The 25,066-nt window shown below is 53.9% G+C and overlaps 1 protein-coding gene and 1 pseudogene across 5 annotated transcripts; both read left to right on the top strand.

Annotated features, from left to right (window-relative positions):
• The first annotated feature begins 1,447 nt into the window (after positions 1–1,447).
• On the top strand, positions 1,448–24,138 carry OTUB2 (OTU deubiquitinase, ubiquitin aldehyde binding 2). Of its 4 annotated transcripts, none has more exons than XM_079913475.1 (6): positions 1,448–1,619; positions 13,926–14,021; positions 15,398–15,516; positions 18,836–18,920; positions 19,502–19,696; positions 20,541–24,138. In XM_079913475.1, exons 1-6 carry the CDS (start codon positions 1,617–1,619, stop codon positions 20,745–20,747), a joined length of 705 nt encoding a protein of 234 aa, XP_079769601.1. In that variant the 5' UTR covers positions 1,448–1,616; the 3' UTR covers positions 20,748–24,138. The 4 variants fall into 4 exon arrangements, 3 of the variants coding, with proteins under 3 accessions (XP_079769601.1, XP_079769599.1, XP_079769600.1); XR_013827157.1 differs by lacking the exon at positions 1,448–1,619 and having other exon boundaries at positions 13,618–14,021; positions 20,541–21,853; positions 22,468–24,138; XM_079913473.1 differs by lacking the exon at positions 1,448–1,619 and having other exon boundaries at positions 13,618–14,021.
• Positions 9,694–12,253, top strand: LOC307181834 (regulatory factor X-associated protein-like; annotated as a pseudogene). The gene is made up of 2 exons: positions 9,694–9,726; positions 11,458–12,253. The product of its transcript is annotated as a regulatory factor X-associated protein-like (transcript).
• Positions 24,139–25,066: the final 928 nt, after the last annotated feature.

Below are 25,066 nucleotides of genomic sequence, written 5' to 3'. Positions count from 1 at the left end.
CTAGCTGAGTAGCACTGCGCTGTGCCTGTCACCTCTCTAGCTTCCTTGGCTGTAAAAACACAGAGCAGAAACTCTCCAAGTGCAAAAAGAGGCACTGGGAGTACACAAGCCCTGCAAACACGGGCATTGTTCCTCAGCAGAGCAAATTCAAACCCAGCTCTGGAGTCAGGCCGCCTGGGATTGAATCCCACTGTGTGCTGGGTCAATGTGGGCAAGTAGCTTAATTTCCCTGTGTCCCAGTTTCCTTGTCTGTAAAACAAGGATAATAGGACCTACCGCCATAAACTAGTTGCGAGAAAATTAAGATAATATAGTTTGAGAGTTTTGTTTTGTTTTTTTTGCGGTACGCGGGCCTCTCACTGCTGTGGCCTCTCCCGTTGCAGAGCACAGGCTCCGGAAGCACAGGCTCAGCGGCCATGGCTCACAGGCCCAGCCGCTCCGCGGCATGTGGGATCTTCCCGGACCGGGTCACGAACCCGTGTCCCCTGCATTGGCAGGCGGACTCTCAACCACTGCGCCACCAGGGAAGCCCAGTTTGAGAGTTTTGGATGATGCTGGATACACAGTAAGTACTCAGTAAAAATTAGCTTTTATTATTATGGCTCTTTGAGTCTTGATTGACCCCAAACTCCCCAACTAGTAAATGATATGCACTTGAAAGATACAGATGTTTGTCTATTCAAGAGCCTAGCCTGGTGCCTGGGGCAGGGGGGTGAGAGTGTGGTGTGGAATTACTTAATACATGCTCCAGGAAGTATTAATACTTATAAAAGGGCCGCATACAATTCACCCAGAGCACCGCCTTCCAGCGGTCAAGGGCTGGTGAATGAATGAATCTCTGAACGATACATATTCCTCTGTTTGACGTTCAGCAATAATGAGCTCGTATGCAGGGTGAGTCACCAAGCGTGGTTCACGGTCTGTGCCTTGTATATAGCCGTACAATTCCACAGGCACAGAATCAAAGATCCTGGAAATTCATTCATTCCACAAACATTAATTGGGTGCGTGCATGGCAACCTACTGATTCAGGAGTTGGAAGGGTGTAAAATATTATTTTGAAGCTACACATGCAGGCAGGTAACTTCATGTTATTGGACACGTGTTCCCTAAGCGCCTGTCCTCTGGTCTTGAGCAAACTATACTTATATGACCTGGTTTATGAATTAATGAGGGCCAGCTAATCTTTCAGAATTCAATTTGCGGTTTTGGTCAAAAGCCCTTCAGCCTTTACAACCTGTCTTCCTGGGTTGGGCTAACTCCTTTGCCAGTTAAAAGGTTTCTGTGTCTTTAAAAGGAGGCGGTACCCTGTCAAGTGTGCCCCAAAGGATAGGCTGGAGGCTCGTGAAGTTCCACCCGCTTTCTGTGACGTCCTGTGACCTGGCTTCTGATTGTCCGCCTCAGACGTCAATCGAGGGGCGTGTGTCTTGCTGGGACACAGTGGTGGTCTAACCTCTGGTTTGCGGAGCGGTCGGGTGTATTCTCCGCTCGCCCCCACGCCTTCGAGGACCCCGCCGCCCGACCCAACGGCGGAGCCCGCCAGTGGTTCCCGGGGCGCCCTCCCGCACCGATCCCTCCTCTCTGGGGCGGGACCTGGCCCGACGGCTCCGGTCACTATGGTCAGTGGTCGTAACGGGGAAGCGGGGAAGGAGGAGTGGGAAGGGGGGCTCGGTAGGCGGGGTCGCCGCCTGGGCGCATGTGCACTCGCGGGACTGGGGGTCGGGAGCGAGGCTCGGCCGCCGCCGTCAGACCTGACGCGTTCGGACACCCCAGGAATACGGGGGGCCCAGTCCTTCCTTGGAAGGACCCCGTGGACGGCCAGCGACGGAGACCCAGCCCGGCTCCCAGGCCTCCCGCCCCGGCGCGTTCGTCCCGGCTGTCCCCGAGTGCCGCTCGACGGTGGGCACCCGGAGGCTCCAGGGCTAAGGGTCGCTTCCCTTTTGTTAAGTAGACCTCCAGTCGGCAGCTCACGGCCCCAGCCATCCGAGGGCTCAGCCATGAGAGACCTCCCACTCCCAAGCCCCAAGAGTGGACCTGGGGAGTGCAAGGGTGTCCGACATCCTCTCCGACCTACACGTCAACAGAAGGTCTTTGGAGTTAGGACCCACGTGGAGAGGCTGTCTCAGGTTGTGAGACACGTGAATTAGGGGTCCCGGCAAAGCAAAGACTAGAGGAACCCCTGATTTAGAAGGCAGAAAGGGCCCTAGAGACCCTCTGAGCCAGGCCAACCGGGTCTTGGTCAACTGGGGCCACTGAGGCCCAGACAGGGAGGGGGCCGGGACTGATCGTGGTAGACTTGGACCTGAACCCAAGCCTCTGGACTCCCAGTCCAGTGCTCTACATCAGTCCATCTTGGGGGCAAGGGGAGGCGGGGGACAGGCACTCTGCAGAGGACTGGGTGTAATGAGTGCCTAAAACTCTTCAACTCGGAGCCCCCCTGCTCCAGGGAGCTTGTAGAGTATAAGGACTGGTGGCCTGGCTTGTGGTCACACAGCCCTGAGTTCAAATCTCACCTCCATCCCTTGGAAGGCCAAGAGGCTTTGGTTGGTCGCTTCCCATCCCCGGCACTATTTTTCACGTCTGTATACTGGGCTGCTGTGAGCACCACGTGAGGTGATGCGAGTGGATCAGTTGGCTCAGATAACTGGGCACGGCTTTCCCTGTGAAAACAGCGTCCTGCAGATGCGCGTGCACGGGTGCCTGGTTTTTCGTGCTCAGCCTCCTCCCTCCCATGTCTGGGCAGAGGAATGGGTCACCACTGCAGGCTGCCGCTGGCTTGGGGCACAGGTCAGAAACTGTTCACGGTCTGACACATTCTGACTGTGGTGTGGGCAGCCAGGTCATCTGCGCTGGCCTGTCCTAGACAAACCAGCCTGCTGCTGGGTGTGGCTGAGGGCTTCTGGGGCATCTGGAAGCACCAGCTTCCTGCTTCTACCCAGTACCTAAGGGTTTACCTGGCTCTGCTGCTCCTGGAAGAGGACCCAGGTGTTTCTGCATCGCCCGCTAGGGAGTGGCCAGAGCTGAGGTAATAATGGGTTTAGCCACCCTGGAGCCGAGGCTGGCGGGGCTTCCAGCCACCACTGGGTAGCTGAGAGCATTGCAGGGGTGATGAGGGCTGGGACCTGAACTTCTGGCCTTCGTGCTGCACAGTAAGGCCTCTGACTCCATCCTCACGTCTGCCCTGGACTCACAAGACTGGAAGTCAGAGGGCAGATGGAGTCAGAGCATCAGCCCTCAGCCTGTGAGGGGTGGCGTGGCTGCCTTGGAGAGGGATGAAGTTGTTAACTCACAAAATAGGACGTCTGCCGGGGAATCCTGGGAGGGTGGGGGCGGCAGAGGCAGTGCACGGTGTGTTCTCTTCTGTTCACCCAGCACTTATTGAGCACCTACTGTTTGGCAGGTACCGTGCTGGGCCCTTTGGTGGTTTTCTGAGTCTGTGTGGTGTAGATGGAGGTGAGTGTGTGTGTGGTGGGCAGAGGAGAATGTCTTTGGAGAATACGGTGTTTTCTTTCTGTGTTCGTTTCAAAGTCACGGGGCTAAGCTTGATGAAGGGTCCCAGGTAGAAGACACAGAACCCCTTGGGAATGCAGGGGCCAGGGTGAGGACAAAGCCTGGGGCTGCCACTGGCAGAGGTTGTAGGTAGTGAGGGGTCTCATGCTCACTCAAAGGGCATTTAACATTCAGTGAAGAATGAGGGTCGGATGTGAATAGCAAAACCACAGGGCCCTTCTGTGCTTTGTTCTTTGGTTTGTCAAACAAGCCCCAGTAGGTACCCTAGTCCAGCCCCATGCTGGGCACTGATGAGAAAGACAAGGGGCTTGCCCCCTCTTAGGAGCTTACTGCCTGTTGGACAAGGCAGAGCTGGACACAAGCAATTCTTGAGCTACTGGTCATGACCTAAGACACCTGACCGTGGGCTTGGGGAGCACAGCAGGGAGCCATGCACTCTGAGGGAGTGGGGAGTGTTGAGGAAGGCTTCACAAAGGAGTCTTTTGAATGGGGTATTGAAGGATGTATAGGAGTTTTCAGGAAGGATTTGGGGAAGAGTGTATTCCGGTCAGGGTGGGACAGTGTGCTTACAGGCCTGTAAACATGGTTAAGAGTGGGATATGCTGGGAGAGGTGAGCGGTCTGTATGGATGCAGGGAGCTTGGGGGAGGGAGGAGAGATGAGTTTAGAAAAGCAGGTGGGGTCAGAATGTGCCATGAAGGGCTTCGCATGCTGCACCGTGGGCTTTGGACTTTATTCTGCAGGTGTGGCTGGGGAGGGGCGAGGACCATAACATATTTTTGACAAATAAGAGATGGTTGCTTTGGATGCCGTCTGGCAATGGAGTGGACAGAGGGTTGGAAGTGGCCAGGCTGGAGTCGGAGGCCAGCGCATGCATCTGTTCACTCATCTGCTCGTTATCCATTCGGGGGCATTATTGTGTGGCGGGCACTGGGGAATCTAGTCATGACAGGCAGGCAGAGTCCCTGCCCTCATGGAGTTGACATTCTCGTGAAGGGTGACAGACAGCGTGCAAGTAAATGAGTGAACCTACATGTCAGAGAGCTCTACAGACATAAAACAAGTCAAGGCAGTAGGGTTGGGGAAGGGGCAACCTTCACAGGGTGGTCAGGGAAGGAGGTTGCGCCATCTGAGTCACGTAAAGAGGCGAGAGTCATTCCGTGCAGAGGCACAGCATGTGCAAAGGCCCTGAGGTGTCTTGGGGGAACACAAGGAGGGTCACTGTGACTGGAGCTCACGAGAGTGAGGGGAGCAAGGCCGGATGGGGTAGGACCTGGGTGGTTGTCATCCAGAGGTTGAGTCTTCTCCCATGTGAAGGAAGCCACTGGAGGGAACTGGGAAGGGGCATGTCCTCATCTGCTTCACATGGTAGGAGCCTGTGCTGGCTGCTGTGGAGGATGGTGGGGCTGGGGGCTGGGAGTGGGAGCCAGGAGGTCAGTTGGGCAGACACGTGGTGCAGCCTCCCTGAGGGCAGATGGTGGCAGCTCTGGACGGACACAGGAGCTGAGCTGACGGAAGAAGGGGGAGGAGTAGAAGAGGCCTCCCCGGTCTTTGGCATGAGCTCTGTCTGGATGGAGGAGCTTTTGAGGATCTGGTGACACCTGGAGGGGATGCAGGGGTGGAGAGAGAAAGCAGTTAGGGGCACAGTAATTCTGGGATCTTGGTCAGACATCCTGGTGGCTGGTGGTGTTTGAGGCCGGAGCTCTAGGGAGAAGTCAGGGCGGGAGATCTGAGGGTCCCTTAGGAGGATGTATGAGTCCAGGGTCAAATGAGAGAGGGCCAGCATCTGACTTCGGGGTCTCTGCAAGGCCAGCCAATAACTGTGACCCAAGGCGGGTAGGGGTCCAGATGCAGAGTCTTCTCTGTTTCCTGAACTGAACTGCAGAGATGGGGGAATGTGGGTGGTAGGCTGAGTAACAGTGCCCCGAAGACACCCACATCCTAATCCCCAGAACCTGTGACTAGGGTACCTCACGTGGCAACAGGGGCTTTGCAGTTGTGATGAATTAAGGGTCCTGAAATGGGCAGAGTACCCTGGGGTACCCAGGTGGGCCCAATGATGTAACCACAAGGGTCCTTATAAGGAAGAGGCAGGAGGCTGGGAGTGAGGAGACGTGACAGTGGGAGGGAGGGATCATGAAGAAATGCAGGCAGCTTCTAGAAACCGAAAAAGGTAAGGGAGTGGCTTCTCCCCGTGAAATGTAAGATAATAAACCTTGTTTTAAATCACTGAGTTTGTACTAGTTGCTGTTTGTACAGCAGCAATAGGAAGCAATTCAGGACACTAGGTCTCCCCTGAATCTTGGGCCTCCAAATGTTTTTGATCACTCATCAATAAAAATGTTTGATTATCCCGTATGTCGGTATATTATACATCATACCCTGAAGGAGACATTTAAAAAACCATTTCCTTCCAGCCCCTGCAAACAGCCCCCTGTGGAGACCCCAGCCCCAAGCACGCAAGGCCAGGTTTGGAGCCACGGGGCGCCTCTAGAAGTGGCAGGGACCTTCTGAGGGGAGGTGGTTGGCTGCGTTCTAGGCCCTGGCCCTCTGGTGGTGAGGCTGCAGGCTCTGGCCTCTGCCATGGAGCAGTTGGTAGCTTGAGGTCAGGCCACGCGGTGCGTTGTGGCTTCTCGGGGCTGGGCCTGGTTCACGAGGCTGACTCATGGCCCGGGGTCAGCACACCAGCAGAGCAGCCTCAGAGGGAGGTCCGGCAGGCTAACGGCTGGCCTTGCCCGCCGGGGCCCAGGGTGGGCCCAGGAGAGGCCCACCAGCACCTCAGAGCCTTGGTTGGGGGTGCACACAGAGGCACCCAAGGGTACGTTATGGGGGATTTGTAGGCAGACGCATGAGCCCAAGGCCGGGCTGCTAAGGAGCCATCAGGAAGTGATGATAGGGCCCACGAGGGCCAGGTGGGTTCTCTTTGTGGAGAGTTGGGGCAGAAAGGCACCCAGGTCTGTTGAATACCTTTGATGTGCTGGGTGACCAGCATCGAAGTTTCTCCCTGGATTGCCTCACTGTGTGACCTCGGGCAAAGAGCTTGACCTTTCTGGGCTTCAGTTTCCATTTGTAAAACAGAGCTACTGCGAGGCCTAAGTGAGATCATCCCCAGCGCCTGGCATACGGTGACCTCCCGGCAAAGGTAACTTAAGTCATTCAACAAGTGGTTCCTTAGTGCCTTCCGGGGGCCCGCTGCTGTTCCAGGCACTCGGAGTACTGTGATAAAAGTGACAAAGGACCCTGTCCTTGTGGTACTTCATTCTCCTGTTGTTTCGCCTCTCGTGAAAGCTCAGAGAAGCTGGATTCAAACTCTGAAGTGAACTGTATCTGTTCCAAGAGGGGCCCACGGAGAACTCACAGGAGGGGCAGGGGTTTGGTTTGGGTCACAGGTCACGTCATGGGTCAGACCTTTACGGCCTACAGGACTAAGCTGCCAGGGCCCAGTCCTTGCAGTGTGGCCCTCCCCACCCTGCAGCTCCCTGCCACCCCACCGTCTGCTGGGGGACCCTGGAGATGCTCGCACAGTGCTGGGCACGTGGGGTTCCCGTGGGCAGGGGGCGCAGCAGCTTCGGGGATGGGAGCTCCTGCATCGCCCTGGCAATGGGACCTCACTCTGGCTCTGCTTGGTCACTTCCTTACCGGAAGCTTTCAGGGCTTCAGATGCCGCACCAGTGGGGCAGGATCCATGGATTGGGGTATATGGATGGCGGGGGGTGGGGGGGGCGGGGTATATGGATGAGAGATGGGGATCGAGTGCGGGGTCAGCAGCACTATTGTAGGTGGTTCCGTGCTGGCTCTGATGATCGGAGAAACATTCTTCTCTCACTTTGAAATATCTTCCTCGACTCAATAGCTCAAAGCTGTTTCCAAGCGGAGGTGCTCTCTGCCTGGCTTAGTTAATTAGCATCTATTTGCAAACCAGCAGTTTAAGGCTAAAATCCTTTAGGATTAGGTAACCTGATTAGGTCTGACAGGACGTTGTCAGGCGAGGCCTGTCCTTTTTCCATAACATCCTGGAAATTTGGGGCCATGATTTAAAAAAACAAACCACCACTTAGAGTCAGCCAAGGTCAAACCCAGAGTATTGTACCTGCTTTATGGGCCCGTATACTGAGGCTGTTCTTCCAGGGGTGTGGCCAGGGTCGTGCCGATGGGGAGGGCGCCGGGGACCACCCGGGCTGACTTGGGTCACTCTGGGCTGCCAGGCAGGGACTTAAAGGCGCCAAAGCAGAAACCCACTCCACTCACCCCTCCCAGTGGCGCCAGTAAACACACCTGGGACCACGAGGGGGCGCTGGAGCTAACTCACAGCTCCATCACAGGGCAGGGCAACCAACCTGGGAGCCATTTGTCAGGAGGAGTGGCTCTTAAATAGTATTGAGTGAAGGAAAAAAAAAGCCACGATATCTATAGAATAATTTGTATGCATATTTAAAACACGTGCATACGTAAAACAACTCTGTATTTTAAAAAAGACGTACATTCCACTTACATGAGGTCCCTAGGATAGGCACATTCATGGAGACAGAAAGCAGAGTGGTGGTTGCCAGGGGCCGGGCCGTGTGGAGATGAGGGGTAGGGAATGGGGAGTTAGGGTTTCACGGGTAGAGTTTCAGCTGGGGATGATGAAAAAGTTCTGGAAAGGACGGTAGTGGTTGCACAGCGATGTGAATGTGCTTAATACCACGGAACTGCACGCTTCAAATTGGTTATGATGGTATATTTTGTGTTATGTATGTTTTTCAACAATTTTAAAAAGGCAGATACGTATGGAAAGACGTACCATAGGGAATACCTGTAGAGGGTGGGGGGATGGCGGGATGGGAACAGCGATCAGGGATGAAGGGGGGAAAGGTGACAGAATGCCTTGCAGAGGCCGGTGCTCACAGTGGGTCTCTGGAACCCTGCGTGTGACGAGCTTGGCTCTCAGCGACCCAGAGTCCCCCACCCCCCGCCCCCAAACTGCTGTTTAATATTTTTCTTTTAAGTTGACTTTTAAATAGCCTAAGATATGACTATGGCAAGGGGAAAAGCTAGGGAGGCTTCCCTGAGTGAGGCCCATTTCCCCTTCCTGACCCACCTTTAACATTCTCATTTTGCCTGGTGATGGCGGGCTTTCTAACATCTTAAATACTTATCTCTACATATGTAAGATTAATTCCTTATACTCCTTTCCACTCACCCAGCGATACCTTCTCAGAAACTGCCCATCAAATAGAACTGATTCTATGCATCCTCCCACACCATTTGCCGTCTTTTTTGGGGGGCACTCCAAGCGCGAGCAGCGTTCAATACAGCTGCGCTGCTTTTTAATCACCCATTGTTTAAAAAGACCCAAACCATAATTTTAAGTCTGCTGTGGGTGAAAACAAGACTTTTTGTTGGTGAGATAGGTAAATAATGGGACTTTGGAGTGAAAGGAGACGGCGGGTGGGTGAGTGCGTGAGATGGGCATTGTCGAGTGGGGACACGTGCTGTTTCTGGATAGCACCTGTTTGTCATCCCGCCTTACCCTCAGGTCAGCAGAGGTGGATTTGTAAATTCTGAAACTCATGGGATCCCGTGGCTATTCGCTTTATGAGCACACCGTATGAGTGCAAAATTAACTGTACACCAGCCATTGGTATTTATTATGCCAATAATGTGAGTCTTCCATGATTTAGAATAGGTCCAAACATGTTCACTTTTTATAACTATGCCAATGAAGTTAGTAAGTTAATAAGTTTTGGACTTCCCTGGCGGTGCAGTGGTTAAGACTCTGCTTCCTACTGCAGGGGGCGCGGGTTCGATCCCTGGTCGGGGAAGATCCTGCATGGTGCGAGGCATGGCCAAAAAGTTTTTAAAAAGTTAACAAGTTTTGTTTTAAGTTAAAAAAATTGCAAATGAAAATGGAAGATTTTATGCTCCAAGTCAGAGGCCTTCTCACCCTTCAAAAGAGGCTAGCACAGTGGAAAGGAGTTAAAGGTACACTGGAAGCCTGCTTTCTCCTTGGTACAATTAGAAGGTTTGAAGAAAGTTGAAAAGAGATTAAGTTTTGCTCCCAATGTCGCCAATGTCTTCTAACCCCCATGTCCAGACATCACCTATAAATGATCTCTCACTCCACCTGTGATGAGCAGCCCTCAGACTGGGGGATCCTGCTGTAGGCACCAAGGTCCGGGGCTGAGCACTCTGCCTGTAATGGATGGAGGGGGAACTGCAGGGGCCCAACCTGAAGGTGAGAAGGCCCCAGGCTGCCCTGCACACAGTGTTCCTTTGAGGCCTAGCAGCCTTGGTCCCTCTAGAGCTTCTGGACTCTGAGCTCTGTCTGCTCAGCAGTTTGGCTTGGTAGAATTTCCATGGGCTTCAGAGTCAGGCAGATCTGCAGCACACCTCTTCCTGGCACAAGGGACCCAACCTTGTCAGTAGAGTGGGTTTAGTAATTGTCAGTCGGGATTAAATGAAATAGCGGGAATATGTAAGCCTCAGTCCCAGAGCTTGGCCACACAGCTGGTGTACAGTAATGGCATCCATTATTATTTCATACATCTTGGGCTTAGGGTAGCAGCAGATCATCAAACCATCCTCCACGCGTTGGCTTTCAACCTCATGGTCACAGGATGTCTGCTGGAATGCAGACGTTGCATCAGTATTAAGTCAGGAAGAAGGAGGAGGCGGACGCGCTGCCTCTGTTCTTTACATCCCAAACCAAAAGCCTTCCCCAAAGCCCCCAGCAGATTTTTTGTGAGTCCAGTTGGCCAGCCCCGGTCACTTGGCTGCCCACAGCTGCAAGGGAGGCTAGGGAAATCAGTAAGGAGGAGGTTAGGGTTGTCATGACTTAGCCCAGGCATTTTCCATCACCTTGCCCAGAGTAAAACAGGAATCCTGTCTGTAGGGAAGAAATGGGTAATGGCTGATGGGAAAGCAGCCCGTAGCATCTGCCCCAGGATGGTTATTTGATTCCTCCTGATGGCTCTCCCCTGCTCTGCCAGCCTGCCGCTGTGGTGTCAGAGCAGAAGTGAGGAAGGAGCCTGAGACTGACTGAATTTTGCAACAAAGATTGGGTACAGAAGAGAAGCTTCCGGAAACAACACCTAGAATCCCTTCGCCCACCCACAAGCATTTGCACGCTCTCTTCCTTCTTTTAGAAATACTTTTCCTGCTGTTTTTAGGGATAACATTCATCTTCTCACTGTTTGGCTTTCGTCTGGGAAGATGCCCGGGCGTCCCACATCTCGGGAGGGCATGTTTGGGGCCACCAGAAAGGGAGAAAAAGGAACAAAGCATGAGTTCAAGGGAGGGCCCAAGCCTGATTCAGATGGGGTGGGGCAACCAGGGAGGCTTCACCGGGGAGATGGCTTTTATTCATTCATTTAACAAACATCTCATCCCCTGCTCTGCTTCGGGCCCTGTGAGGGGCCCTGGGGAATCAAGTGAATGGAAGGTCTCAGATGGTTTGACAGCTGCCCGCTGGCAAGGGAGGCCCGCGTGACTTTGGAGCCTTTGAGGGCTGAGAGCTTCCAGGCCCCCCAGAAATGCCGCTTCCCAGTCACAGAGCCTGGATGCCGAGTACAGGAATCAGAGCCAAAGAAGCTCATTGTCAGACAGAAGTTTAGAGTCTGTCCAGGCTGGAGACCAGGTAAGCCTAGAAGTCCCTTACGCCTCATTGTACGATTCTGGGGGCCAGCTCTCTGCTTCCGGTGGTGAGCTCTGGAGAATCTCATCATCAAAATCCACCCCATTTCTCCAGATGGGAAGGGGTTTGTAACACCGAAGGCTCCTTTTCAAGCACTGCGGTATTAGGTGGAGGCCACTGTCTAGTCAGTGAGGAGGCTGAGAGGCCGCCCGGTGACAGCTGTCAAAAATGATGGCCGGAGACTTTTCCTCTAGTGGGTTCCCGGCCGTTGGTTTGCTAAGTGCAGCTGGGCCCGGCAGGTGCTGAAGGGTCGGGGTCGTGGACCCCCGCCAGGTCTCAGCAGCGCGGAGGTGCAGGCTGTCGCCGAGGGCCGCGCTCCGCCCCGGGGCCCCCGCCCCTGCCCCCGGCCCGGCCGCGGCCTCGCAGTTCACCCTGTTGGTGACGCGCCCCCGTGGAGGGCAGGACGAGGCTGTGGCCGAGGGCGCCCTGCGGCAGGCTCCGGCCCTGGGGGGCAGCGCCCGGGCCACCCGATCGGTACCTGTGCCAAGTGGCGGGGGGGATGGCGAGGGGGAGGCGGGAGAAGATGAGGCAGACCTGCTGGACACTTCGGACCCCCCCGGGGGGAGGCGAGAGCACGGCTAGTCTGGAGGATCTGGAGGACGAGGGGACCCACTCTGGGGGAGAGGGCGGCAGCGGTGGAGCCCGGAGACGGGGCAGCGTGAGCAAGACCTGCACCTACGAGGGCTGCAGCCAGATCCCCAGCCAGGTGGCCAAGCAGCACAAGCCGTGGATGTGCAAGAAGCACCGCAACCAGATGGACGAGGATAAGTACAAGAAGCAGAAAAGCCACCAGGCCCCGAACCGCGGTGGGGCCGCCCAGCCTGGTGGCGCAGGAAACGTCAAACTCGAGGAAAGTGCAGGTAATACACTCTCCACTGTTAAACAGAGAACAGGATCTTTGGGGGATCGACCTGCAAGACCTGCTGTTTTAGAACAAGTGTTAAATCAGAAAAGACGGTCATTACTAAGAAGTCCAGAAGTGGTGCAGTTTTCACAGAAACGGCAGCAACTCCTAATTCAGCAAGTTTTGGAGCAAAGACAACAGCGGTTTCCAGGAACATCAGTGTGAGGGAATTTATCAAGAAGTCCTACACGTTTTTTATCTTATTGTAGTGGATGGACATATTTTTATACTAAAGATAAATGGGGTAAGATTTGCCGGTAGAAGGTAAACAGTCATTTTCCTATGAATGTGTGTGCATTTGGGGACAAATACGTATTGTACATTGTGCATCTATGACCCTGTTTCTGTTCTGCTATATTTGTTCATTTGTTTTTTTAGATTCCACACATAAGTGATATCATGTAATATTTGTCTTTCTCTGTTTTCACTTCACTTAGTTTGATAATCTCTAGGTCCATCCATGTTGCTGCAAACAGCAGTATTTCATTCTTTTTCTATGGCCGAATAATTTTCCACTGCATATATATACCACATCTTCTGTTGCATATATATACCACATCTTCTTTATCCATTGATCTGTTGATGGGCACTTGGGTTGCTTCCATATCTTGGTTATTGTAAATAATGCTGCAGGGAACATAGGGGTGCATATATCTTTTCTAATTAGTGCTTTTGTTTTCTTTGGATAAATACCCAGAAGTGGAATTGCTGGGTCATATGGTAGTTCTATTTTTAATTTTTCTGAGGAATCTCCATACTGTTTTCCATAATGGCTACACCAATTTACATTCCCACCAATGGTGCACAAGTGTTCACTTTCCCTCACCGATACTTGTTATTTGTTGTCTTTTTGATAATAGCCTTTCTGACAGATGTGAGGTGATACCTCACTGTGGTTTTTTTGTTTTGTTTTTTGCGGTACACGGGCCTCTCACTGTTGTGGCCTCTCCCATGGCGGAGCACAGGCTCCGGACGCACAGGCTCAGCGGCCATGGCTCACGGGCCCAGCCACTCCGTGGCATGTAGGATCTTTCCCGGACCGGGGCACGAACCCGTGTCCCCTGCATCGGCAGGCGGACTCTCAACCACTGCGCCACCAGGGAGGCCCCTCACTGTGGTTTTGATTAGCACTTCCCTGATGATTAGTGATGCTGAAAATCTTTTCATGGGCCTGTTGGTCATCTGTATGTCTTCTTTGGAAAAATGTCTATTCAGATCCTCTGCCCGTTTTTTAATTGGGTTGTTTGTGTTTTTGATGTTGAGTTGTATATCTTCTTTATATATTTTGGATATTAACCCCTTGTTCAGATATATTATTTGCAAATATCTTCTCCCATTCAGTAGATGGCCTTTTCCTTTTGTTGAAAGTTTCCCTTGCTGTGCAAAAGCTTTTTAGTTTGATGTAGTCTCATTTGTTTGTTTCTGCTTTTGTTTTCCTTGCCTGAGGAGACATATCCAAAAAATGTTACTAAGACCAATGTCAAACAGCCTACTGCCTATGTTTTATTCTAGCAAAGTTTAATGGTTTCAGGCCTTACATTTAAATCTTTAAACCATTTTGAATTTATTTTTGTGCACTGAGGTATTATGTTCTATAAAACAAATCAGTTTGGAAGTTACAAGTTGATACCCCTGTATGGTGGGCCTGACCCTGGCTCCCTGCCCGCCGGGGGCCATGGCGTCTGGGATACTAGTCACACACCCGGAGGTGCTTCTGTCGGGGGGAGATAACATTCACTGTGTCCTGCAGCCAGCAGTTCAGAGGCTTTCTGTTGGTGAAAGCCCAACAGCTGCTTTTGAAAATTGTTACAGCTTCGCTCCTTTTTCTGTCTTTCAGAGTGAAGCATCTTTCAACCTAATATCAGAAAAATGTGACACTCTGTCAATTCTTCGGGATCATCCTGAAAACAGGATTTACCAGAGGAAAATCCAGGTAAGGCAGAGGGTCAGAAGAAGGGGAGCCTAGATGAAATGGGCTGGAGTTGGGAGCAGAGAAAGAGGTGACACTTTGAGGGTAAAAAAGGCTTCGCATTTGGACCAGGTTCCTGGGCAAATTAAAGGGCTCCCAGAATATTGTGATGTTGGGCATTTGCCTTAATGAGAAATCCTTTCGCTGCAAAGAGAAAAAAAAATAGCACTTTTGTTCTTAAAAAGCTAGGCACTCTCCTAAGTGTTTCCTTTCTCCCTGAGACCTCAGTACAACATTGCAAGGTCAGAACTTCTATTACCCACGTTTTACAGCTGAGGGAAACGAGGCACAGAAGTTAAATGGCAAGCACACGGCCCTACTGCTAGTGCGTGGAGGAGCTGGCATTTAGACCAGCAGGCTGACCTCATAAAAGTCGTCTTTGTAACCGCCCTGCAAGGGCATCTCTCAGGAGGGAAAGCCCACTCCAGCCGGGCTATGAAAAAGTGGGGGTAGGGTTGCTGGAAGGATGCATGGACAGTCACAGAACAAGAAGGAGCCTGGGCGCTCCCCTGGTGCCCCCTCTCCACCTCTCGGCTTCCCGCCGGGACAGGAGCAAAGGCTGGGCGGCACACTGACTCTCGTGTCCCCTGGAACCCCCTCGGGAGCTGAGATGGAGTTTTCAAGGAGCGCATCCTTCCCTACGGCCTGCCTCTGGTGGGCCCTGTCAGCTCCACTCTGGTGGGACCCCTTGAAAACCAGCTCTGCTGTCAGAACCCTGATGGTAGGCAGGCCCGGGAGGCAGCCATGGGGACTCCGGGCCGTTTCAGAGGGAAGCTGACAGCCAGGAGCAGAGCCGGAGCGGGTGGCATGGGGAGGCCACACCTCCCAAGAAACCCTTTGAAGGACTGGCCAGACTGCTTGGAGAAGGCTGGGGAGGCCCTTCCTACCGACTCTGCAGCCTCCTGGCCCACCTCACAGGCATGCCCACCCTCACTGCCCCACCATGCACGCCGCTGCACCTCCTCTCAGTGCTATTCCTCCAGGAAGACTTCCTGGACTGCTGAAGTCTGATGTGGATGCCACTGCTCCGTGGCACCCCGGCGCTTCCCCTGTCCTCCTGTCACGATCATCTGACTGTCCATCTCACCTCAGACTGTAGGCTCCCGAGGGCAGGGCCGTGGGACCCCCCCCCCCCCAACCCCGTTCGTGCTCAGTGTCTGACATAGGACACACTCTGAGTAGTTTTATTTTTGTGGGATGAGAGTTGGGACACCGTGAAGGGCAGCCAGTCTGAGAGGAGGGAGCAGGTGTTACGTGGGGGAGGCAGGGGCCCCGGCCCTGACGGGACACGACGGGGGTGCTGTTGGTGCAGACACCCACATTTCCTCTGCCCCCCGCAGGAACTCAGCAAAAGGTTCACTGCGATCCGCAAGACCAAGGGGGATGGGAACTGCTTCTACCGGGCCTTGGGCTACTCCTACCTGGAATCTCTGCTGGGGAAGAGCAGGGAGATACTCAAGTGAGTGGGGCACAGGGGATGCTGGGTGGGCTGCCAAGGGGCCAGCTGGGGAGGGACAGTGACCTAGCGGGCACTCTCAGCCCTCCGGTCTCAGTGCGCTTAGGCAAGTCGCGTTGGGTGCGTTCTCGAAGACTCACTGCAAGGAGAACACAAAGAAGCGTTGCCCCATTGTTCTGGATGATCTCGCTGACCTTGAGTAACCCAGGGGTCCACCTGGTCAGCCTGGATCCAGAGTTGATGCTGTCCAAGGTCCCTCTGTCCCGCAGCTGCTGCCCGTAGCGATCCTCCCTTAGACCCTCGGGTTTTGGCTTAGCTCAAGGCTTCTCATACTTCATCATTTGTGCAACCCCCCTGGGATCTTCTTCAGATGCAGATTCCAGTTCAGTAGCTCTAGGGCGGGGGATTCCGCATTTCTCACAAGCTCCCGGAGAAGCCGCCCCTGCCGCTGGGCCTCGGACCATGCTGGGGAGCAAGGAGCTGAGAGCTGCTTCTTGCCCTTGGAGGTCTCACAGCCCTTACAGGATTGGATGAGGACCCCGGGCTTCCTTGTCAGACACCCTTCCCCACATACCCTGGGAAAGAGTGCAGAGTGGCCACAGGTCACAGAGCCCCTGTGGTTGCACCGTGGACTCCGGCACCAGAACTCCTTCGCCGAGGCAGGTTTCTGCCCTGCCTTCCGTCCGGGGCCCCCTTGCTCCTGCAGCCATCGCCCAACTGGGTGCCACACGCAGACTGTGTTGTGGGCCCTGGGGATGCAGCAGCAAACGAGAGACAAAACACCCTGCCTGTGGAGCTGGCATCCTGACCGGAAAAGAGGGACAGTGGATACGAAGCGTACTTGATGTGTCAGACGGTGATAAGCGTTGTGGGAAGAAAACTCAGGCAGGACAGGAGGCCAGGTTGTCCAGGGGTAGAGGCTGCAGTTTTAAGTAGGGGTTGGAGAGGTGGCGGGGGCAGGCGGGGTGGGGCCTCACGGGCCTTTTTAAGGACCTTGAATGTCGGCCTGAATGACATGGAGCCGCAGAGGGTTCAAGGGAGCAAGGGGCCTGATGTGCGGCCTGCTGCGCGCAGGATAAGTGCAGCGGCGCGCAGCCAGGGAGCAGCAGGGGACGTGCTCCGGGAGAGCCCAGAGGAGGGGTGGTGACGGTGGCCTGAGCAGGTGGAGGTCGATCGCAGAGCCCTGCAGGGGGGCGCCAACAGGATTCACTCGTGGCTGGAGCGGGGTGTGTGAGCAGAGAGAGGAGTCGAGGATGGGTGCCTGGGGTTTGGCCTGAGAGTTAAAAAAGCAGGAGGTCCATGTTGCTAAGTCTGAAATCCCCATGAGCCATCCAAGTGGGGTCCAGTGGGAAGTACCAGGAGGGTGTTACCCCATTTTACAGATGAGTAAACCGAGCTTCGGAAAGGTTAAGTGACTTGCCCAAGGTCCCACTAAAGCTGGCGTGTGGCTGAGAGGGCCTGTGCTCCAAGTCCTGACTCCGTCCTTCTCCTCCCTCACCTCGTCGGGGCGGGAGTCCTGCCCTGGGTGTTCGTCCCTCGCTTGACTGGGTCTGTGTGTCGCCGTCTCTGTGTCCCCAGGGCTGGCACGGCGGGGCCAGCAGTCGTTGGTGAGGAATGAGTGGGGGGATGCGGCGGGGGCTCAGGAGTGTGTGGCCAGGGAGGGGAAGGGTGTGAAGGTAGGAAAGCTGGGAACAGAGCTGTGCACATTCACAGCCTCACAGAACAGTGGCCAGAGGGGCCCTCCCAGCACCCCTCGTGGAGGCCTGTTACCGTCACCCTTGCCATGCGAAAGGGGAGCCTATGGCCCAAAGCCGGAGAGCGACTTAGCAGCAGGGCTGCGGCTCCCAGCACAGCACTCCTTCCTACACCTGCCCTGGCCAAACCGGGCTCAGATACGCCGGCCGGCCCAGCCTTTGGTGGTTTGCCTTTCGGCAGAAGCACCTCACCTTCCAGGTAGATGGTTCCACTTCACACACACCACCCTCCCCTCACCTCCCCTGTCCCACAAGTCACCTAAGCCTCCCAGGCCTTTCTCATTGTGCCTTTAGTCCCTCGTGAAAACCCTAGAGTCTGGTCTCCCCTCCCAGGGGACAGGCTGCGGTTACGCCCGTGCCAGCTGGTCCCCCAGAGCCTCTCCACTTGGTCCTTCCTGCGGGGGATGTACCCCCTTCTGTGGCCCAATCACTTGGACTGTATCTCATCTCTGCTGCTGAACTCTGTGTCCTGGGGCAGCTCCTCGCCATCCCCAAGGGGACCAGGACAGGTCCCAGATGGGGCCGTGCCAGTGGGGGGCCTGCAGTGGGAGCACTAACAAAGCAGGGGTCCCTGGACCAGGTCTCGAGGGATGGTCAGTGCTGGCAGAAGTTTAGTGGCTGTTTGGCCGGGAGGCCTGATTTGTGGTGCGAGTTGATTTCTGTAGTATAAATACTCTTGTCATGATTTTTTTTTTCCAAGCTACCATCATGGGGTCACTGAACAGGGAGTTGGGAAGAGATACGTAACACATGCTGTAGTCCAAATCATATTGCCACCATCCACGCCCAGTAGACAAAGATTACCTCGAGAGCATAGATTATAATTTGTGTTTTAAAGTTATTTAAGTTTACATAACTTGATTCTTAAATAATGGCTGCTTAACACCTGGATGGCAAAATGCGTAAATTTAACAACTAGCTCTTGTGAGCAGGTACAAACCAGCGCTAGCACACCTCTGAGAAGAGCATCCCTGGCTAAGGGGACAGTGGAGGCTAAGGGGTGAAAACGCAAGTGGGTAGTGACTGTGGGGTGTGAGGGAAGCTGTGAGACTTGACCAGAGATGAGGCTGCTGAGCTCGGCAGGGGCCCTTCCAGGACACCTGTGCTGAGGAGCTGTGTCCTGAGGGAGAAGGCTGTGGCAGGTCACTCTAAGGTCCCTGTGGAGAGGGGACCAGGAGTGAGGGAAGGCTGGGTGTGGCCCAGGCCAGAGATGGTGTTGACACACCAGGAACCATGGGGACAGGAAGGAGGGACAGAGTCAACAGACCTTCGAAAGGTAGAATCAATGTATCTGGGAGTGGGTGGTGATTACCTCAATTTCCTCATCTGTGAAATGGGTATACTACCCACCTCCCATGACTGTACAGGGGAGGACGGAACAAATCAGTGTGTGGTCCACGTGGAAGTGCTTTGAAAAGTAGAAAAGTCCTACTAGAAAAAAAGTCCTAGTAGAAAAATGACACGTACCCTCTCAGGTGTGTATGGGGTTGGTGGGTGAGTGGGATGACAGCTGATGTCACAGCAGCGCCCCCTGCAGTTCCTTGTAAGTACCAGTCTTTCCCCTCCAGGTTCAAAGAGCGTGTACTGCAGACCCCAAACGACCTTCTGGCTGCTGGCTTCGAGGAGCACAAGTTCCAAAACTTCTTTAATGCTGTGAGTTAACCTGGGCACGACAGCTGAGGGGCCAGGTCCTCCCTCGCTGGCAGAGCAGACAGGAGCGGGCACTGGCCGGAGTCCCCTCACCGCCCAGGGCTCTGTGGTTGCGCCCCTCTGGCTCCTCCCAGCTGGGGAAGGGCTGAGGGTTGCTTCCTGCTTGTGGGGACATCGAGGGAACAGGGAGCCCAGGGCCCTGCCGTCTCTCTGGGAGGAGGTACCTCCTTTGGGGCACTAGCTCTCAGGCTGGAAACTTCCCCCAGCCTCCTTCCGCCCCTCCCCTCTCCACCCCATTCCCCGGACCCCACTAGTGAAGGCGGTGGGGTTGGAAGACTGTCAGTTCTGAATCTGTAAATAAGAATTGCAACCACGGCAATGAGGAGGGAGACTAACCGCTGCTCCTTAGACGTGACTCCGGGCTGAGGGACTCACTACAGAATCTCTCTAACCCTGTTACCGAGCTTTGGCGGGATCTGATTGATTGATTTTGGCGCCTCAACTTGAGGATTTGAAGATGGAAATGCCCGTGGAGGGAGGGGCGGGGCTTGCCCGTCCCCTGGCTGAGGGCCCAAGGGCTGCAGTTTTACAGTGTGGTAGAGCTCGTGGAGAAGGACAGCTCCGTGTCCAGCCTGCTGAAGGTGTTCAACGACCAGAGCTCCTCGGACCAAATCGTGCAGTTCCTGCGCCTGCTCACGTCAGCCTTCATCAGGAACCGCGGAGACTTCTTCCGACATTTCATCGATGAGGAGATGGACATCAAAGACTTCTGCACTCATGTAGGTCCTCGGGGCCCAGGCTTTGGGGACTCGGCCTCTGGCCCTGGGCTCCGCTCTCATCCCTCTCTCCGTAGGAGACTTTAGCACCAGCATTCCCTAACCAGGGGACCTGGATGTCATGTCTACATTGCAATTCAAAGAGCACTAGGTTAGCAAGCCGGAACACATCCTCCTTCTGCCCAAACTGTGTGGCTTTGGGCAAGTCACTTTCCCTCTCTGGGCCTCAGATTTCTCATCTGAGGAATAAGGGCTTTGGACTAGACTGTTCACAAAATTACAGAGTAGCAACCCCAGAGCTTAAGCACTGCGCCACCAGGGAAGTCCTTCCCAGGCCTTCTTCTTGCCCGGCAGTCATCAGCAGGAGCTAAGTGGCAGCTGCCCTGGTTATTGGGACTCAGTAGGCAGCTTGTGTCTCCACTGACTCAGCCACTCGCTCACCCAGCCCTCTGTAAGCACGTAAGCTTGAAATCCCTTTATGATAAAGTCCCTTTCTGCTGAGATTGACTTTGTGCATTAGGAAGCCCAAGCTGAAAAACTCCTGCCCCCCTTTCCAGATTCTTCCAAGTAGTGTCCTCTTCTCACAACTAGGGGGTCCAGAATCAAAAAGATCTAGATTCAAGCCTTGCAACTGTGGCAATGTCTATCTGTTACCTCCTCAGCGAGCCTGCGTTTCCTCCTCTGGAAAATGCAGATGTCAACATCTGCCTCACAGGTTGTTGTGGAGATTATTTCCCAGCGCAGAGGTTTTGACCTAGGACCACGAAAGCCAGGGTTGGACCTCTCACTTGTCCTCTGCCAGGCCTCCATCCTCAACTGGGTTGTTTTTTCATTGTGACCTTTGCAGGAAGTAGAGCCCATGGCCACGGAGTGTGACCACATCCAGATCACGGCCCTGTCCCAGGCACTGAACATTGCCCTGCAGGTGGAGTATGTGGACGAAATGGACACGGCCCTGAACCACCACGTGTTCCCCGAGTGTGCCGTCCCTTCCGTTTACCTGCTCTATAAAACGTCCCACTACAACATCCTTTATACAGCCGATAAACGTTGATTAATTTTAGACCATGCAGTGGAGCCTGTCACCTAAAGGGACTGCGTTTTTTCTTTTTTCCTTTTTTTTTTTTTGTGGTATGCGGGCCTCTCACTGCTGTGGCCTCTCCCGCTGCGGAGTACAGGCTCCGCACGCGCAGGCTCAGCGGCCATGGCTCACGGGCCCAGCCGCTCCACGGCATGTGGGATCTTCCCGGACCGGGGCACGAACCCACGTCCCCTGCATCGGCAGGCGGACTCTCAACCACTGCGCCACCAGGGAAGCCCTACGGGACTGCATTCTGAATGGAACATTGCAGCTTTTCAATTTTTCTAAGCGATTTAGACTATAGTTAGAAAATGTGCAGCCTTTTGGGCAAAGTCACTGGGAATAAGGTCTGCTCACTATGGACTGGTGGTAACTTGGCGATATTTTTAATATTTATCTTCATGGAGGATCAAATGTTTTCTAACTCTGGGCTAGGAAGCCATATGCCCTGGCTCTACCCCAGTTCTGAGACCTTGCATAGGACACCTCCTCTCTCTGGGCCCAATTCTTCATCTGGAGGAGGTTCCTGCCAGTGTTGACATTCCATTGTGGTATAAAAATGGGGTCCTCTGGTTTATTTTCACCAGGGGCAGTGCCTCTCTGTAGGAGAAGAAAAGCCCAAGATCAGCTGTCTTGAGTGACTTACCAGTTCTATAAAAAATCAAGTCCAGTCAGCTGTTGGACTGGACTTGGGCACACGGTGAATTGAGGCCAATTTGAATGCGAGGGCTTCAGTGTACTTCCAAGCATTCATGACTGTTTTCTTACCCCTAACTTGAGGAAAAAGATACTTTTATGCCAAAGTCTAGAAAGAGGCCTGTAGCCATCAGCGTGAAGCCCGAGTTGTCGGGCCCCTCTATCTCCCTCAGGGCCAGGACTGCCTGCTTTCTGGCGGGCAGCCCTGCAGGGTTCTGCCGCCAGCCCCACCTGGACAGACACTGAGAAAGCCTAAGGTCTGGGGCCAAGAAGGTGTCTCATCGTCCCCAACACATCCTGGAAGTAGAACATGGATCCTCAGCCAGGTGGAGACATCGATCAGCACGTGCAGCCGTAGACGCCAGCTGAGCAGCACACACAAGGTGTTTTGAGGCTGTCTTTGGCTTCCTCTCCCCTTCCCCCGCTTCTGTTTGGCTTATGGGCTGGCTAGAGGTTAGTGGGAAAGGACAGAGATAAGCCGAGGAGACTGGCCGTGGGGAGATCACCTCTGGGGAAACCGCCTGGTAGCCAAGAGCCCTGGCGCTTGCCAGTCTCCCTGTTCATCCACCTGGACGTATGCCCCTTAATAACCTCCTCACCTTGCTGCCTCAGGATCTCGAGGAGCCCTGGCTGGGCTGGGGCGCTGCCAGCAAGCTCTCTTCCTCTGGGAAGAAATGGAGAATGCAAGGGCGTGGAACTGCCTTCCTTAACCGAAGGCCTCACAGGTTCCATTCTGCAGGGGTTTGTTAGAACCTGTTGGTGCTGCAGTGCCAGGCTGTGGTGTCTGCCGACAGGCAAACTGTGCACCAGGAGGACTGGGTGACAGACCGCTCCCAACCCTTGTATGCAAATGTCAGATTGGTATCAGTCTTCCGCCTCTGTGAAAACTGATGTCAGGGTCCTTTTAATGCCAGGCAGGGACCCAGGTTCCCATACTGCCCTTGGCTGGAACTTGGACCCCAAGGGCTCAAGCTAAGTGACTGTCACTTTTTCACAGGAATGTAAAGCTGACCCTGATCTCTGATCACTGGACAGGAGTGCTGTGACAAGTACACTGTAAGAGTGGGGTAACATGTTACATGTTTTGTGAGTATCACGATCCTTGTTTCCAAACTGAAGGACACTGAGCTGAATCTCGGCTGCTCTGAGCAGCTGTGAGATGGGTCCTGGGCCTCCAGCTGGGCTCTCGAGCACAGTATAACCAGCACCGGCGGCCACTTAACTGCATTTGTAGCTTGTGTAGCATTCACAGAAGCAAAGCTTTCTCTTTGGCAGACAGGCTGGAGAAATTCCCCCTGAGGTGTGTCTGTGCTGTGTTTCCAGGCCGGAGAGCCTGCCAGTGCTCATGTGGGACCCTCTTCCCAAGAGAGATCCTATCAGTTTAGAATCAGAATGCCCAAGAGAGGCAGGCTGTTTTCATGACCTTCCTCTCTGCTCTCCCGTTTTTCATAAAACCATTGGGCAAACCCAAACCACTGCTCTCTTCCCTTCACATCTGCCCTCAGATCTTGTCTCTGAAGGGAAAGCACTATGGAGGAAAGGAGTGGCAGAATTCAGAGAAGCTTTAAGTAACAAATGTAAAACCCAGTCACCCGTGGACACTGCCCTGCTTATGTACCGCAGCCAGTCACACCCGCAATCACACTTCCTGGGTAATTCTTCACCCGCCCCACAAAGCCTTCTCTTTGCAGACCAAAAGCTGGAAGGAAGGTTGCTTTCAGAGTTTGTCTTTACAACTGCACGTGTTACCTTCCTTCCAAAGGGAACTTTACAAACCAGTGCGAATATCTGGCAACAAAACCCACTGTCCTTGCTTTTGGTTCCTACTTTAAGCACAGAGTGGCTCTGCAGCCAGGCTGCCTGGGTTCAGATCTTCAGCTTTGCCACTAACTAGTTATATGACCTTGGCCAAGTCCCTTCACCTCCAAGTTCCAGTTCCCACATTAGTGGAATGGAGACAACACGTCACAGAATTATCGGTTCAAGTGGAACAAGATTACATGTGAAAACAATCGCAAGACCTGGCGCCTAGCGAGCGCCCTACAAGTGGGATGCTTCCCCCCACGGACCCTTCCCAGCGGGCTGCGGCAGAACACTGCAAGATGGGAAAACACGCCACCTTGGCAGTGGCACTGTGGTTTCCCAAACAGGGAAGAAGTCTAAGGACCAAACGCATTCCCGTGCTGAGCGGAAATAGGGGCAGGGGCTGTGGCTCAGTAAATGGTTCCCCAGGGGCCCCTTGTCCCGTGGGACGTAGGCCAGGCCCACAGCTTCCTCGGGCAATGGGTAAAAACGTTTTCCTAGCATTAAAATGGTTTCCATGACAACTGTTCGTCCTGGCTTCTTAATAGTTGGTACCTGGTATGCACCAAAAATCAACACTGCCATCCTATGGGGCTTGTACGTGAGAGTGGACTAGCACGGGTAGGAGTGTCCTTGTTTAGTGAAAGGTCCAGACACTCAGGAAACTCTGTCCTTGGGCTGGGCTGGAGGTGCCAAAGGAACCACAGGCCTCACCAAAGCTTCACCTCATCAGGTCAGACAGCAAAACTGTCAGGGAGGCTGGCCCTATCTTTTAAAACCTAGCTCTTTAACATGTTACCCCACAAAAAGGAATTTGCTGTTAGAGGGCAAGGACATTAGTGGCTCTGTTTGGCCTGTGCCAAGTATCCTCAGGCCTCTCATGGCCCAGGTGCTGCTAAGGGACCCTGACCCTGCGTATACTTCCACTGTATCATTTGGAAAATGGAGAGCCCCCCTGCCATCCTCTGATAGCTGTCACTCAGGAGCTTCACAGACTAGGGCTGTTTTCTTCTGCATTCTCCTCTCCCAGTCACTGGTGACACTGGGGAGACAGGCTCTGGCAACACTGCTGACTTTTAAAACCAAAGCAGTTTTCTGAACTTCCCTTGGGCCTACAAGGAAATACCCAAGGTTCTTATCCCAGCTCTGCCACTTGACTGCCGTGTGACCCTGAGCAAGTCTTAGCCACTCACAGTGAGCTTTCTCAACTGCAAAAGAGGGTACTCTAAGACTCATGTCCCAGGGCCTTGACGGAAAACCAGATGACAATCGAAGTAGATAAAAATACCTAACCAACACTCAGTGATACCTGAATCTGAGTTTAGGCCAACTACCCTGTTGCAGTTGCCCACAGGGACCGAGGGAACACAGCTGCCAACCATGAGGCCAAGGGAACGTCTGTTTAGAAGCCCAGACTTAGCTGTGCAGAAATCAGTGCTTCTCCCATGACTGTGGCTACTCACCCAGGCTGACCCGGAGGAAGCTGCGGTGGCGCCGGGAGGTCTCGGGTTCCCTCAGCACATATTTACACCAGGCCCTGATCTAAGTGCAAGGGCTGCAAGGAGTAATAAGCAGCTTCTGCCCGCAGGGAGCTCAGCAAGGTGCCGGAGGCCAGTGTGGCAAGTGCCGTGAAGAGGGTGAGCCTGGGTACTGTGGGAGCTCACGAGAGGAACACATCACCTCCTGGGTCTCAGGGGCCAGCAGTGCTCAGGGGCAGGAAAAGGCAAACAGGCCAAGGAAAAGCTTGGACAAAGGCTCAGGGCAAAAGAATGGGGGCGTGAGACCGTGGGCAG

Source organism: Stenella coeruleoalba (assembly GCF_951394435.1).
Source record: "Stenella coeruleoalba genome assembly, chromosome: 2".
In the NCBI taxonomy this organism is placed as follows: Eukaryota; Metazoa; Chordata; class Mammalia; order Artiodactyla; family Delphinidae; genus Stenella; species Stenella coeruleoalba.
This window is presented reverse-complemented; position numbering and strand designations above follow the sequence as displayed.

What these genes read in the sequence shown, in the direction of transcription:
- OTUB2 (XM_079913473.1), top strand. Translation starts at nt 13,725, where the DNA reads ATGGTGGGCCTGACCCTGGCTCCCTGCCCGCCGGGGGCCATGGCGTCT. An exon ending in TTTACCAGAGGAAAATCCAG is followed by an intron (nt 14,022 to 15,397) that starts GTAAGGCAGAGG and finishes TGCCCCCCGCAG; the next exon opens with GAACTCAGCAAAAGGTTCAC. An exon ending in AAGAGCAGGGAGATACTCAA is followed by an intron (nt 15,517 to 18,835) that starts GTGAGTGGGGCA and finishes TTTCCCCTCCAG; the next exon opens with GTTCAAAGAGCGTGTACTGC.